The sequence below is a fragment of the Erythrolamprus reginae genome, chromosome 4 (assembly GCF_031021105.1).
Source record: "Erythrolamprus reginae isolate rEryReg1 chromosome 4, rEryReg1.hap1, whole genome shotgun sequence".
Taxonomy (NCBI): Eukaryota; Metazoa; Chordata; class Lepidosauria; order Squamata; family Dipsadidae; genus Erythrolamprus; species Erythrolamprus reginae.
This window is the reverse complement of record NC_091953.1, coordinates 71,523,238-71,540,289: the sequence shown is the minus strand read 5'-3', so window position 1 is coordinate 71,540,289 and position 17,052 is coordinate 71,523,238. Positions and strand designations below refer to the sequence as shown.

The 17,052-nt window shown below is 44.3% G+C and overlaps 1 protein-coding gene across 1 annotated transcript in view; it reads right to left on the bottom strand.

The window, feature by feature from the left end:
- The window catches only part of CFAP47 (cilia and flagella associated protein 47), a 1,022,460-nt gene that overhangs the window by 208,746 nt on the left and 796,662 nt on the right, over positions 1–17,052 (bottom strand). Inside the window, exon 57 of the mRNA XM_070750589.1 lies at positions 962–1,118. Coding sequence (XP_070606690.1) covers positions 962–1,118 — 157 coding nt within the window. The remainder of the gene's footprint in view (positions 1–961; positions 1,119–17,052) is intronic.

The following is a 17,052-nucleotide window of genomic DNA, read 5'->3' as shown; positions in this document are numbered from 1 at the left end:
TTTCCATGAGGCAGGGGATTTTCCTTCTTCTAGAACTGCATTGAATACTTCTAATAAGGTCTCTTCTATGTCTTTCAACATTTCTTTATAAAATTCAGTTGAAAGGCCGCCAGGTCCCTGAGCTTTGTTGTTGGTGGGGGTTTTTTGACTGCTTCTCTAAACTGTTATAGAAATCTGTTTATTTAAAATTTCTTTAACTTCTTCTGGTACTTTTGGGAGTTTAGCCAATTCAAATATATTTTCTATGTGATCACCTTCAATAAATTCATTTTTTAAATATAAATTATTATAAAAATTCTCAATAATCTGTTTTTTCCGGTCAATATTATAACAAATTGTTCCCTCCTCAGTTTTAAGGCAACTAATGATTTTTCTTTCTCTAGATTGTTTGAGTTTTGTGGCTAACCATTTACTTGGTTTATTGGCATTTTGTTTATTATTCTTAATTTGTTGGGCCAAATTTTCCTTTTCTAGTAGATTTAAATTATGTTTTATCAGAATCATTTGTTGTTTAATATCTCCCTTATGTGAGTGACACTAGAGCTCATCTTCCAATTCTTTATAATTCCTTTCTAATCTCTCTCTCCCCCACCCCCTTTTTAAAAAAAAAATTCACTGACCATGTAGGAAATTGTCAATGCTCTTATCAATTTGGACATGTCCCATAGATTTTGTAAATTAGTTTGTTCTTAGGTGTTTTCCTGAAAGAAGAATTTTAGTTCTTCTTTCATTTTTATTTTAAATTCATTACGTTTCATAATTGCTCTTTCAAATGTCCATCTATTTTTTTTTCTTTTCCCTTACAGGTTAACCTTATTACATTGTGGTCTGAATCCAAATTAGTTTCTATTCCAATGTTTTCTAGCTGCATGTTTATTTTGATTGTTGTTCAGGCCATGTCCAGTCTGGACCAGTGCTAATCCAATTTTCCAGTGATATAAGAAAATGAGGGCAGTCATACCTGTTAAAATGATATCTACCAGAACTTCTTCAAATGTAGGATTCTTGAAGTTTACAATGATAGAAGAATGGTGACCAAGACAAGAGCTGACACTAGCTGGTTCCATTGGTTGAGGTATCAGACCAATACCCGACAAGTAAAACACCCATTCCTCAAGCTGTAAATGGATAGAAAGATTTATATTTTAAGGATTAAGTGTTTTAGCACACTCTAAAATATAATATATAAATCTTATATCAAATAAACATGTATAAACACATTTAACTCCATGCCAGTGAAATAGTTTTGGTACTTCTATGCATATTACAATACAAACTCAGAGTGCAAGCAAAATACTGTTTTACCACAGGAGAGTCTTCTGTTGCTTTCTGCTGAGGTCATTGTTGATTATGATTACTATAATTAATTGTGATTGGGTTATTCCTGTCATTATGACAATGGACTAGTTTCTTCATCACTATAGCTACTAGCACATAGAACAATGGCTCCTCAAGGAGATCTAATTTTTGAATTTTTATACAACAAAAAAATGACAAATCTCTTATTAATCAGATTTTTGTCGTGAATAACTATTAATAGAGAACAACTTTTATAGACACAAGTACTTAAGAAAGCCAAAATACGTATAGCTCAAGAAACATTACAAAGTAAGTATTTAAATTTTTTTACAGATCCTTAACTAACAGTGAAGCAGCAATGGTTATATCCCAAACACAGGGTTCTGCCAGCGTGTGCCACACACCCTTAATTACAGGTTAATTAATCCAAGCAGACACACAGAGAGAGAATATAACACAAATAAATGTTCTTTATCAACAGAAGAGAAGAAAAATCTCCCTTTTAAACTTCAAAGGGATTTCTTGTACAAACAAGGCACACTTGGAATACAATCCAAGAACGATGTCTCGTAATAAATCCAATTACTAACCCAGTAACTGGGAATTGGCTCACAGCTACTGTTGTCCAAATGCAGATAAACACTCACAATGAATTTTAGTCCAGAGTCCGGAAATCCTAACAAAGTCTTGAATACAGCAAGGCACGGTCTTGACAAAGTACGATCAGATAATCTTCCACAACGGCCAAGCCAGCACGCTGCTCTTTTTTCAGCAGCTCTAATTGCTGGAGCCCCACCCAACCACAGGTGGCCTCTCTTATCTCCTGTAATATGTCTTAAGTTGTTCTCTCCTATGCATAGCTCTACACATGCATGGATCTGCCATACGGTTCTCATTGGAATCCAATGAAGATAAGGAAGATTGATCTCCTCCTGGGCTGTCAGCCAAGCCCCCCTCTTCCATCTCACTTACACTTCCTTCATCATCAGATAAGTCACTAGCTGACTCTGTCGGGAGCAAAACAGGCCTGGGACATGTGGATGTTTTCCCCACATCCACCTCCACATTCCTTGGGGACAGGAGCTGGGCCAGAGCTAACCACAACACCATCCCCCCCGGAAGGCCCCTCCCCGGACTCCAGCTCAAGGGATGGGGCTTCTGTGGAAATTGTCCATGAAATGCCCGAACAAGGGTGGGAGCATCAACCAGGGCAGCCTCCACCCATGAGCAATTGTCAAGCTCGCCCTCCACACATTGCACAAGGTATTGAAAGCAATCGTTCACCCAACAAGAGTCCTGGATGGCATGAATCATGACCTTGGGCAGGTGATCCTGAACACAGGGTGCAGGCAAAAGGGGGACGCTTGGACAAAGCGGGCAATCGGGAGGAACAGGTACCAAAAGGGAACGATGGAACACGGGGTGAACGCGCAGGTTGGCAGGCAAGGTCAAACGATAGGCCACTGGATTGATAACCTTCTCAATCAGGAAAGGGCCCAGGAAGCGGGGGTCCAATTTACGTCGAGGTAATTCCGAAGCAATTTTTTTTGTGGATAACCACACCTGATCCCCAACGGCCAAGGGGGGGACATCTTGCTGGGACCGGTCTGCCACACGCTTGTAGTCCTCTTTGGCCTTAATCAAGTAACGCTTCACCATTTCATGAACTGCGTAAAACTCCGATAAGAAGTGCTGCAGGGATCGGGGAGTCTAGCAGGGTCAACAGGAAGAAACAGGGATGGAATCCATTGTTTGCATAAAACGGCATGAGCCTTATGGAGGTATGCCAGGATTTGTTAAACGCAAACTCCGCTACCGAGAGGAAATGTGACCAATCAGATTGCCAGTCTGACACAAAGCACTGCAGGTATTGCTCCAAAATGCCAATGGTTTTTCTTGTCCCTCCATCGGTCTGAGGGTGCTGGGTCGAAGCAAGACAAACTTGGACCTGTAAAACAGACATGAGTTCCTTCCAGAACCATGCCGTGAACTGAGGGCTTTGGTCCGACACAACCCGATCATGGAGCTGGAATACATGCTGCAAAAACAATTGAGCTGTTACCTTGCTGTGGGTACCTGGCAATGGGATGAAATGGACCAATTTTGTCAACATGTCCATCACCACCATGACTGTGGTGAACCTTGATGAGAGGGGCAAGTGTGAGACAAAGTCCATGGACACAGCTCCCCACAGCCTCGTGGGCATTGGCAATGGCTGTAATATTCCTGGTGGGGCCCCTGTGGCTGACTTGGCAGCATAACACCGTTCACATGTGGCAACATACAAGTATGAATGTCATCTTGGATTTGCAGCCACCAAAATGTTCAGGTCACTAAGTCCAAGGTTTTAAAAAGCCAAAATGACCTGCCGCAGGATTGTCATGGCATTGGGACAGAATCAATCCGCGAAGCGGCCCTGCTGGGACATACAACTGCCCCCGGTACCGGAGCAGTCCCTCAGCAAATATCCAGGGAGAATTGGGCACCATCTCCCTCACCCGCTGTGCCACAAACCCATCCCCCCTCTACATCTCCCAGATACGCCTCCGCAAGTTGACGGGATCATGGGTAGCAGCCAATGCTTCCACCGTCAAGATGGTTTGTAATCGAGCCGGCTCTTTTGGATGCAAAAACTCTGGTTTCCTAGACAAAGCATCCGCTCTGGGATTCTGGAAACTGGGGGTGTACCTTATCTGAAAGTTGAACCTTGCGAAAAAGAACGACCAACGTATCTGTCATTGGTTTAACTTTCAGGCCATTTGCAGATACTCCAAATTTTTATGGTCGGTCCTGACCTCTACCTGATGCCGGGCACCCTCAAGATGATGTCTCCACGTCTTGAACACCGACTTGACCGCCAATATTTCCCAGATTGTGTAGTTTCTCTCCGAGGATGTGAGTTTTCTGGAGTGGTAGGCACACAAAAATAAGGTGCCACCTTTGGGACGGGCCTGTAGCAATACAGCACCGACGGCCACATCAGAGGCGTTGGCCTCCACAACAAACGGCCAACACGGATCCGGATGCTGCAACAAGGGCTCTTTCATGAAAGCTTCCTTGAGAGCAACAAAAGCCCGCTGCTCTCCTCACCCCAGTGAAACGAGACCTGTTTCTGCAACAAACGGGTGAGAGGTGCGGTCAGATGGGCAAACCCTGGTATGAATGTATGATAATAGTTCACAAACCCCAACAACCTCTGCACATCCTTGACTCTCCTTGGGGGTTGCCAGATCTTGAGTGCCGACACCTTGCCTGGATCCATGGCTATGCCCCCTGGAGAAATGGCATGTCCTAAAAATTCTATGGTGGTCTTCAGAAACTGACACTTCTCCAGCTTAGCATATAAAAGCTGCTCTCGCAAAATGAGCAGCACTCGGTGCAAATGTCCCAAATCACTAGACTTGGATGGGGAGTACACCAAAATGTCATCCAGATATATGACCACAAAATGGTATAAAATGTCGCTGAATACATCCTTCATCAAATTCTGGAAAACAGCTGGGGCATTTGTGAGTCCAAAGGGCATCACTGTATACTCAAAATGCCCATATCGGGTGCCAAATGCTATTTTCCACTCATTCCCTGGCCTTATATGTACCAAATTACAGGCGCTGCATAGGTCTATTTTTGAAAAAACAGTGGCAGCTCGTAAACTTTCCATTAATTCCGGAATCAGGGGCAAAGGATAGCGGTTGTGCACCGTAATAGCATTCAGGCACCGGTAATCACAACACAGACGTAACTCTCCAGTCTTTTTCTGGACAAACAAGGCAGACACTGATAAAGGTGAGGTCGATGGCCTGATGAACCCTTTGGCCAGATTTTTCCCTATGGAGTCCTTGAGGGCCTCTAATTCGGGTTCCGACATTGAATATAATCAACCAGCCGGGAGCTTGGCATCGAGTAACAGTTCTATGGCACAATCATATGGCCGATTCGGCAGCATCCGATCCACCACTTTTTTATTAAACACATCCACAAAGTCAGTGAGGCACTGCAGTAACACTGCCGTGGGGATTATGGGCCCTTGAGATGGACAAGCATGATGATGATGATCCACACACTGGAAACTGGAAAACATGACGATTTTCTGCGACCACACCACATGCAGATCATGTGCCTGTAACCATGATAACCCCAAAACAATAGGGAAATGGAGGCCTGCATGACGTAAAATTGTAACGCCTCCTTCAAGGCGGCCTCATTCCACTGCACCTGTCCAATGAGGCTACGAAAGTCACTTAAATACTCCGCTAATGGGCACGAGCCTTGTTTCACCTGCTTCAACAACCTCGTGGCTGTCTGTTCCCACACTGGATCCGAAACCTGCCTTCGCAACTGGCCGCAAAAGGCGGTATAATCCTGCAGTATTGGATCATCTCTGTCCAGAAAGGGAGACACCAAAGAAGCAGAGGGGCCAGCCAACAAACTGCAGAGGAAGGCCACCTTCTCTGCATCCCGTGGAAAATGGGGCAGTTGTGTATTAATAAACAACTGCACCTGGCTGAGGAAAGGTGAGAACATGCGTCTGTCACCCCAAAACTTTTCAGGCATGGCCACAAAGCATTTCCTCCTTGGTAGGGGCTGTGGAGCAGGAGCTGCTGGTTGTACCTGTGGAATGGCAGGCTGCTGAGATAATACGTCCACCTGGTTCTGCAACTGAAGCACTGTCTGGGTTAATGCTTGAATTTCCATTCACAAGGCATCAAACACTGCCTGCATTTCTGCCATACCAAAGGCCATGATAAGATAAATGCCAGACAAAAGAGAAGTAAACAGTTCCAAAAACACCCCAACTGGGAATGGTGTGTGTCTGAGGGGGTGGAAGATTATTCTGTTCTGCCGGTGTGTGCCACACACCCTTAATTACAGGTTAATTAATCCAAGCAGACACACACACAGAATATAATGCAAATAAATGTTCTTTATCAACAGCCACCCACGCCAAAAATCCTCAAGAGTTCTTTAACTATGAAGTGTCCAAAGTTCAGTAGAAGTCCTTGAATAATATGAGCTGTAGCAATGTTCTTTCAGGAGTCTCCTTCTCAAACGAATAAACGCCCACAGCTCACAATTCCTAATGCTTGTAATTTTTTACAAAATACATTAACATAATTACCCCTTGAACAGGTGTGTTCACTTATCTTCTGAAATGCCTGCGCAACTGCTCCATTCTTGCCATAAGCCTGCGCACACGGGCATCCACAAGTGGCTCTTCCTCTGATTCTGATGACTCACTAATTGGAGCACTGACAGGTGGACTGGCTGCATCCATCTCCTCGTCTGATTCCTCTCCCCCACTGTCTGTCCCTGTCTGTGAGTCAACTTCACTGTCTAATTCTGCTGGCAATAAAATAGGTCTCTGATAACCCAAGGATTCCCCTAAATCAACATTCAAATTCCCTGCTGCAGGAGCTGGCCTAGAGCCAACCACAACAATAATGATATTAATTGAAATATAAAATAACAGAATAACATAGTGGGAAGGGACCTTATTCTGCCCTAGCACTGAGCCCCAAATAATTAAGCAATAAGATATCTTGGGTGACATATGTGCTCAGGCATGAAAATGTGCCACTCAATCACTATACTTTTCCACCCACACCCAAAAAAAATTAGAGGGAACATTGGCTCAGTGTGTATGTGGTCATGGTGGGTGTTTGACACAGACTTAAGATGTATTTTTTCCCTTTCTCTTCTTTATTTCCAGTTCTTTACATTTTCCTATCTCTTCTACCAGATATTATTGGCAAACATTCATTACTTATTCTTCATACTCCACTAAAAATTTTATTTCCAAATTTGTCCCACTGTTTAATAGTAAATTGCTTTTCCAGGCAGAAAATCTATTTATGCTATTGTATTTTTATTATTCAACTAATAATAAAAATACAATAAAATAAGTAACATAATAATGAAAGATCTAATAGTGAAGGTAATTTACAAGTTAGTAAATAGAAATGGCTATCAATTATATATTGTCCATTGTAGATTAAATAGCTCTACAGTATGTAAAAGCTGGCCTTAAACTGTAGTATTCATAGGATATTGCTTGTTTTTTTAAATCCAGATCAGGCACTTAACTTGAGGGCCACATAATTGTAATCCAATCCAATCCAGTCCTCCTGCCCCACTCTGCTGGCAGAAAACGAGTGCAGCCTGGCCAAAAGAATGCTGCTGGAGGTCGAGGAGACTGAAAGCAGTATCTCTGCATAGCCTGTTTTCAGCCAGCAGAATCCTGCAGGAGGCTGGGGAGGTTGAAAACAGGCTGCACAGGGGCCTCTTGAGGCCTCTGCACAGCCTGTTTTCAGCCAGAGACTGCTGCAGCAGGCTGGGAAGGCTGAGAATGGCAGCAGGGGGGCTACACACAGGCCCTCATGATTGATTTTGGCCAGCAGAGGCACTGAGGGCTGGTGCTTTGATATTTCCGCCCTGGCCCCAAGGGCCAAATTTAAGCACCCCGCAAGCCTTGAGTTTGCCACCCCTATTTAAGAAGATTGAAGAGCTCTTGGAATATAGGAGCTCATCCTCACTTTTTAATATTAATAGTAAATATGAAGACATCTGCAAAAAGAACACAATATTTGACAGTTGCATCAACTATACCAATGTTTCCCAACCTTTTTTGAGCCGTGGCACATTATTCATTTTTCAAAATTCTGGGGAACACTGAACGGGGGGGGGGGGGGGGGCGGGGGGGGCGGGGGGGAGGGCTAAAGAAAAGTTTGGACAAAAAAAATATCTCTTCCTCCATTTCACTCTATTTCTCCCTCCCTCTTTCTCTTTCTTCCTTCCTTCCCTTCTTTCTCTCTCTCCATCCCTCTTTCTTTCTTTCTTCCTCTCTTTTTTGATCTCTTTCTCTCTCCCTCCTTCCCTCCCTCTATGTCTTTCCCTCTCCCTCCTTCCCCCCTCTCTTTCTCTCTCTCTCTTGCTTTCTTTCCCTCTCTTTCTCTTGCTTTCTTTCTCTCTCATTCTCTCTCCCCTCCTTTCTCTCTCTCTCTCTCTTTCTCTCTTGTTCACCACGCTGGCAACAGAGAGAAAAAGAAAGAGAGAGAGAGAGCCGGAGCCCCTCGCCCTCCCAGACGTCCCCAGCGCCTGGCCACGCGCTGCCTCCCGTTAGCCTGGCCGACTTTTCCCTGCTGCCGTTTTCTCTTCATGGCGCAAAGCCACACAGTCCCGGACTCCCGGATCGCTCGCTTCTTCGGCCAGCAAGCCGGCTGCCCGGAAAAGCATCGTGCTTTTTCAATATGCGGCGCTTTCCTGGGCAGATGGCTTTGCTGACCGGAGAAGCGAGCGATCCGGGAGTCCGGGACTGTGTGGCTTTGCGCCATGAAGAGAAAATGGCTCCAGCAGCAGGGAAAAGTCGGCCGTTTTCTCTTCATGGCACAAAGCCACACAGTCCCGGACTCCCGGATTGCTCGCCCCAAGGCAGGAGGCGGCGGCGGAGGAGAGAGGGCGGATAGCGCCCCAAGGCAGAAGGCGGCGGCGGAGAAGCCAGGGGCGCATTTGGCCGGAGGCACCGTGGGGAGACAGGGGCGGCCGCGGCTCCCTTTACTCCTACTGCCACACCTCCCTGCCCCTGCCTCCTTTTTCCCGCCTTCCTTCTTTGGGGCCCAGCAGGAGAACACCGGATATGGCGGTCCGGCACCGGCAGTGCCCCGCCCAGCTGGAGCTTCTCTAGGAGCTTCACGGCACACCTGACCGTGTCTTGCGGCACATTAGTGTGCCATGGCACACCAGTTGGGAAACGCTGAACTATACAAATAACCATTTTAAATGCATCCCAGAAAAGTAATTTTAAAAAGTTGAAGTCACTAAATAAAAGAAACAAAGTTTGCTATAACATAATGGAAATTATGTTCAATCAAAAGAAGAAAGCTAACAAATCCAATCTTATTTATTTATTTATTTATTTATTTATTTATTTATTTATTTATTTATTTATTTATTTATTTATTTATTTATTTATATTTATTTGATTTGTATGCCGCACTTCTCCTTAGACTCAGGGCAGCATATTGCCCCCACAATCTGGGTCCTCATTTTACCCACCTCGGAAGGATGGAAGGCTGAGTCAACCTTGAGCCGGTGATGAGATTTGAACCACTGACCTACAGATCTATAGTCAGCTTCAGTGGCCTGCAGTACAGCACTCTACCTGCTGTGCCACCCCGGCTCTATATATCTTATAATAATTCTGATATTTATTTATTTTTTTATATATTATTATTATTATTATTATTATTATTATTATTATTATTATTATTATTATTCGAGTTGAAAGGGACCTTGCAGGTCATCAAATCCAACCCCTGGCTCAAGCAGGAAACCCTACACTGTCCTAGTCAGATGGCAGTCCAATTTCCTTTTGAATGTGTCGATTGATGGGACATTCACAACCTCTGCTGGCAAGCCTTTCCACTGGTTGATCGCTCTCACTGTCAGAAAGTTCTTCCTTATTTCTAGGTTGAATCTCTTCTTGGTCAGTTTCCATCGGTTGCTCCTGGTTTGGCCCTCTGATGCCCTGGAAAATAATGTGACCCTCTCCTCTTTGAGGCAACCCCTCAAATATCTGTATACTGCTATCATGTCCCCTCTGGCCCTCCTTTTTGCTAGACTATTCATACCCAGTTCCAGCCACCTCTCTTCATATGTCTGTGTTTCCAGTCTTCTTATCTTTCTGGTTGCTCTTTTCTGTACTTTCTCTAGAGTTTCAATGTCCTTTTTTTAGTGGGGTAGCCAGAATTGAATGCAGTACTCTAGATGTGGTCTGATTAGAACATTATAGAGTGATATTAGTACCTCCTTAGTCTTGGAGTGTATCCCCCTGTTGATGCAGTTTAAGATTGTGTTGGCCACTTTGTAAGTCTTAATAAAAGCTCTTACAAGTGTTCAATCGGATTCAGACTTACTCTTCCTCCATCGCTTCTCCAGATGTCTCTTCTGGCGTTTCAACTCCCGGAGCTCCTCATTGAACCATGGAGCTCTACGGGGTCTAGTGCAGCGGAGAGGTCGCAACAGTGCAATCCGGTCAACAGCCTCTGCTGCAGCCTTGTTCCAGGCCTCAGCAAGAGACTCTGCCGAACTGTGGATGAGTGTATCTGGAATAACCCCAAGTGCCCTCTGAAGATCCTCTGGATCCATCAGGCGACTTGGGCGGAACTTCCTAATTGGTTCCGCCTCCCTGCGGGAAAGGATTGGAGCCAGGAAGTTAAGCTACAGTAGAAAATGATCTGACCATGACAAAGGCAACACTTCTAAGCCCCTTAGTCTCAGATCATTACTCAGTTGCTCAGAGAGGAATACCATGTCGGGTGCGTGTCCCCCCTCATGAGTCGGACCCTGTACTACTTGAGTCAGGTCCATGGCTGTCATGGTGGCCATGAATTCCTGTGCTAATCCAGAGGTTTCACCAAGCAATGGTAGGTTAAAGTCCCCGAAGAAAATAAATCTGGGGAACCCCACCGCCAGCCCAGCTACCTCCTCGAGCAGCACAGGCAGGGCTGTTGAGATGCAGCTGGGAGGCAGGTACATGAGTAACAAGCCCACCTGAACCCCTAAGACCAACTTCACCAGGAGGGACTCGCAACCCACAATCTCTGGAGCAATGAGTCTACGCAGGCAAAGGCTCTACCTGGCTATAATAGCCACTCCTCCCCCCCTTCCCTGGGGTCGAGGCTGATGTCATACCCGAAACCCGGCTGGGCAAATTTCAGAGAGAGGAACTCCTCCCTCCAGGCCCATCCAGGTTTCGATCAAACAAGCCAGGTTGGCCTCCTCATCCAGGATCAATTCCCAGATGAGGAGAGCTTTATTTACCACCGGCCTGGCATTGTGTAGCAGCAGCCTGAGCCCAGGGCCAGAATTACACTCATCACCAGTATCTTGGGTTGAGCTCATAGAGCCAGAAGAAAGAATTGCTAAATAAGCAGCGATCCCTCCTTCCCCTGGAATGGCTAGCTCCATGGCCCCCGCCATATCTGCCTCTCCCCAGCAAGACCGGAATATTTTGACCCTCTGCCACCCCAGAGATAGGTGCCCCCTCCCCTCCTGCCTCTCCAGCGTCCGGTGTGCCAAGAACTTCATTTAAATTGTATCCATTCATTTCATACATACTATGATCCCACCCACCCACCGCCCCCCTCCCATCCACCCCCATTCACTTGATTCCCATAATTATAAAAATCCATTGCTAAAAAACCCTAATAATTAATTTAAAAATAAATTAATTAAAACAGTAATAATATAGTCCCATTCACTCACAGCATCAATAATTTAACCCCTAAAATTAATTAAAAACCAGTAAACATAAAACATATAACACATGGACAAAAATAGCATAGAAGTAATTAATTTGCTAATAGTTCTTAAAAGGGGGAAAAGCAAAAGCAAAGAGCAAAAAGCAGCAGCAAGAGGGTGCCAAACTCCAAGTTGGTTAGGCTGGTTAGTTCTCGAAGTCGTAAAAGTTTTGGAAACGTCAAATATCACTATCTGAATCTCAAAGTATAAATACAGTTTGGTCTTTCTAGTGCTGGTCAAGATCGGTGACCAGTACTGTAAAAATTCTGTCTCTTTACCTCGATTGTAAATGTCCCAAGTTCTTTCTCTATGGGGGCTCCAATTTTCACCAAATGCCCTGGTCGATCTCTAGTAGTCCTCAGTCCCACTAGGTAACATCTCTATCTCCATCGCCCCTTTGTAGCTCCACATACCCTACACAGCTGGAAATCGCTTCTTAGTAACCTCCACACGACACAATCTCGATGACACTCCGTTTCCTCTTTTTTGCAATAGCGAAAAGACATCCCTCCAACACCCAGCGCTCCCACCTTCGGCGTCCCGGCGTCTTAGGCCTGTACAATCCAATGAGCCAGAAAGCTGTCTGGCTAGGTCTGGTTAGATCCGTTGATCCACTGATGACATAAATAGGAGGTCGTGATTTCTTTCTATGATTTCTTTCTGATTTCTTTCTCAATCTCAGTCTTGGGTGAGTGTAAGAAGCGGAAGGCAATCGGCGGCTCAGTTGTTTTTCTTACAGCCGCCATTCCCGAATCCCAGCTGATCAGCCCATCAGCCCTCGGTGCCCTCAATGCCTCTATCACTTATCCTGCAGCACAGCTCACATTTCTCCCGCAGATGGTAGATAGTAGGTATTAAGTATTAAGGAAGATGACTCTCGTGGAAGATGACTCTCGTGCGACTAAGGAAGATGACTCTCATGGCAAACAGGCAGATGGCTCAGCTGATCGGCTAGCCAGCTTCCGGGTGTCTTCTGCAGAGGCAAGCAAACGAGTCCTCTGAGGCAGTGACTTTTCCACTCTCCGATGGTACAAAAAACAGGCTGTTGCATAAGCAAGATAACTTCTATACAAGATGTTAGTCCCGTAGTCTAGTGGAGCAGCGGTCTCCTCCCTCATTCCCGCTGTCCACCGGAACCGGAAACTAATGTAAGCTGTGGATCAAGGAGGACGCCCAAGTTGCGGACACTCTCTGAGGGGGTCAGTGATTCCCCCCTCAGCGTAATGGACAGACAGATGGAATTGTCCTTGAGAGGCAAAACCCACAGCCACTCTGTCTTATCAGGATTGAGTTTGAGTCTGTTGGCACCCATCCAGGCCCCAACAGCCTCCAGACACCGGCACATCACTTCCACTGCTTAATTGACTGTACATGGGGTGGAGATGTACAGCTGGGTATCATCAGCGTAATGATGATACCTCATCCCATGCTCTTGGATGATCTCGCCCAGAGGTTTCATGTAGATATTGAATAGCAGGGGGGAGAGTACTGACCCCTGAGGCACCCCATAAGGGAGAAGCCTAGACGTCGACCTCTGACCCCCCCCCCCCCACTAACACCGACTGCGACCGACCGGAGAGATAGGAGGAGAATCACTGAAGAACAATGCCTCCCACTCCCAACCCCTCTAGAGGACAAGCCCCTGTCCTGGGCCCACCAGAGATCATCCATCAATGCGATCAAAGCATTTTCCATGCTGTAGCCGGGCCTGAACCCTGACTGCTGAAGACCTAGATAATCGGCTTCTTCCAAGGACTGTTGGAGCTGGAGTGCCACCACCTTCTCAACAACCTTCCCCATAAAGGAGACTGGATGATAGTTGTTAAGAATGGCTGGGTCCAGGATAGGCTTCATGAGCAGGGGGTGCACAAGTGCCTCCTTGTAGGGAGCCGGAATGTACCCTCTCCCGAAAAAAGCGTTGACAATCTCCTGGACCCAACTCCGTGTCACCTCCCTGATGGCCGCAACCAGCCAGGAGGGACATGGATACAGTAAACAGGTGGCAGAACTCACAGCTCCAATGGCTTTGTCCACTTCATCAGGTGTCACCAGATCAAACTCTTCCCAGACAGATGGACAAGTACAGGCCCCAGTCACCTCGACTGACTCGTTGTCAGTCGACTCTGTTATCCAATCGGAGTCAAGATCCGCCCGGATCCGAGCAACTTTATCAGCGAAAAATGTGTTAAAATCCTCGGCACTACTCTGCAAGGGCTCCCCAACTCCCCCCTGGCTGAGAATGGAGTGGGTCACCCTAAACAGAGCGGCTGGACGAGATTCTGCTGATGCAATCAAGGCGGTATGATACACGCATCTTGCCGCCTTGAGTGCTACTTTGTAAGTCTTAATATGAGCTCTTACAAGTGTTCGATTGGATTTGGACTTACTCTTCCTCCATCGCTTCTCTAGACGTCTCTTATGGCGTTTCAACTCCTGGAGCTCCTCGTTGAACCATGGAGCTCTACAGGGTCTAGTACTTACTTACTTACTTAATTACTTATTTAGTAAGTAAGCATTACTAACTTTCTTACTTGTGCATAAGTGCACCAATGTGCCTTCCGTCCCCTATTTTAATGTTTCTCTCTTACTAGTATCATGTATATAAACATTGTTATATCTTTGTATACTACAAATCCGTACTTGACTAAAAAGACAAACAAACAAATAATAAATAAATAAATAAAAAGTATAGATGTCAGATTGTTCTGTAGTTACTTGGGTCTGTTTTTTTCCCTTTTTTGTAGATGGAGACTATGTCGGCTCATTTCCAATCTTTTGATAGTTCTCCTGTGTTCCATGATTTTTGGAAGATAAGGAATAGTGGTTCTGTGATGATATCTACCAGTTCTTTTAGGACTCTGGGGTGTAGTCCATTTGGTCCTGATGATTTGTACTCATTGAGTTCTCTCAGGTGGTCTCTTACTATGATCATAGTTATGTTGAGTTCTGTTTCAAAACAGTTTTTTGTGCCTGTGATGCTGGTTTGTTGGTTGGTGGTTTCTTTTGGTGTGAAGACTGATGTGAAATATGTATTGAGTAACTCTGCTTTGTCTCTGTTGTCTATGATTTCTTTGCAGTCTTCTCTTTTTACTGTACCGACTGTTTCTTTGATTTTTTTTCTTATTATTTATGTATTGGAAAAAACTTTTTTTGTTGTCATTGACTTTTGTTACAAGGTTTTATTCATGTTGGGCCTTTGCTGTCTTTATTTATTTATTATTTTTATCTATCTATCTATCTATCTATCTATCTATCTATCTATCTATTTATGGCAGTGTACAACAATCTGCTTGCAGATTCTTGTTGTTTGGTGGAATGCTGCCTTGGTTATGTGTCCCTCTTTCCATTTTTTGTATTTGACTTTTTTTTTCATTTAGAGTGTCTGTGAGGTCTTTGTTTAGCCATGCTGGTTTCTTGTTAGATTTTCTGTTTCTTTTTCATGGGGATTGTGTTGTTTTGGGCTGTTATGATGTGTTTTTCAGGGCCTCCCAAGCTTCCTGTGTGGATTTACCCTTTAGGACTTAGGGGAGGGGGCAGTTGTATGCATGGTTGAATGTTGGACCCGATCACCAGTTTTAGCAGGCTGTAGTGGAATATGGGGTGGATCCTTCCTAGCATTCTAGATAATGCAAGCTGCACTATGACCAGGTTGATTACTTTCACATTGGGAAAAGACCTACAAACTTTGGGCCTAGCTTTTTGCTAGACAAGTTTAACCGAATGTACATGGTTGACAGGAAAATCTTATTCCCCACACTAAAAGGGGGTTTATTTTATTTATTTATTTATTTATTTATTTATCAGATTTGTATGCCACCCCTCTCTGTAGACTCGGGGCGGCTAACAACAATAATAAGACAATATAAACAAATCTAATATTTAAGTTAATTTAAAAACCTCAATTTAAGAAACCAATCATACATACAGACATACCATGCATAAATTTTATAAGCCTAGGGGGAAGGGAAAGTCTCAATTCCCTCATGCCTGATGACAGAGGTGGGTTTTAAGGAGCTTATGAAAGGCAAGGAGGGTGGGGGCAACTCTGATATCTGGGGGGAGTTGGTTCCAAAGGGTCGGGGCCACCACAGAGAAGGCTCTTCCCCTGGGTCCGCCAAATGACATTGTTTAGTTGACAGGACCCGGAGAAGGCCCACTCTGTGAGACCTAACTGGTCGCTGAGATTCGTGCGGCAGAAGGCAGTCCCGGAGATATTCTGGTCCGATGCCATGAAGGGCTTTGTAGGTCATAACCAACACTTTGAATTGTGAGCGGAAACTGATCGGCAACCAATGCAGACTGCGGAGTGTTGGTGTAACATGGGCATATTTAGGAAAGCCCATGAGGAACTTCCAGCTGGAGCACGATCGCGATGGGGGTGCAGAGACATAGCTCTGTCTCCGCAGCCGACCTCTTCAGGGTTGTAGGGCGTAATTTGCGTGCTGCTGACACCGGGAGGGGTCGGCACAGGACAGGGGGTCTCCCGAATCCCCTGGGGCGGATCGCCATGGTCCCGGGGGCCAGGGAAAGCCCTACAGCTACATCCATGAAGAGCTCCATCCAGGCGGCTGCCTAGGTGCAGCCATAGCGATCTCCAATAGAAGGAAGTAAAAGAAAAAAGAAAATAGAGGTCTACGAAGAAGCAGATCAATAGAGAAAGAAGATTTACAGCACAACGAGACAATCTTTTGGTATACCAATGAGTAAGTTTGAAAAGAGAAGATCGAAAAGGCGAACATAAACAAAGTGAAAAAACTGTAAGTGATAGCCATACGCTCAGAAGAGAAATGGCCGGAACTACTTGTCTTTGTTAATATTAATAGTATATTTTTTCTTTTTGAATTTTAAGAACATAGTATGGTTTTTTTTCTTTTTTCTTTTTCCTTTTTATTATTCGTATTTTTATAATTTTTTCCCAATAGTAATATAAAGACTGAAAGACTGAACTGTTTATTTTGTCAAATTAGATGAAGTAGGAATATCTAAATGAATTGAATAAACGGAAAAATGAACTGAATAATTGAAATTAAACTTAAACTAAATCATTTTATTGGCATATCACTGCAATATCAACTATTTGATATAAATTTTGGGCTCTTTGTTATATTTTTACTATTTTTTTTTCTTTTCCCTTTCTTGGAATCTAAGGGACTATTTTTCTTTAACCAGACATCGGAGGCGTAAGGATTTTTTTCTTTTCTTTTCTTTTATCTTCTAGTATTTTTTCCCTTATAGAATAAAAAGACGTGGATTTATTATTATTTTTGTTTTAACTGACATATTATAGATAATACGTTGGATATTGGTTTTGGAGTTTTTTCCTTGTTTTGGACAGTCACATTAAAGTACAATTCATAATTCATTTTGGCATATTTGGATATATTAGGTTCTTTTTTGGATTCCTTTCTCTTTTTGTAATTTGAAATTTGATATTTTTGCTTTTCTTTTTTTAAT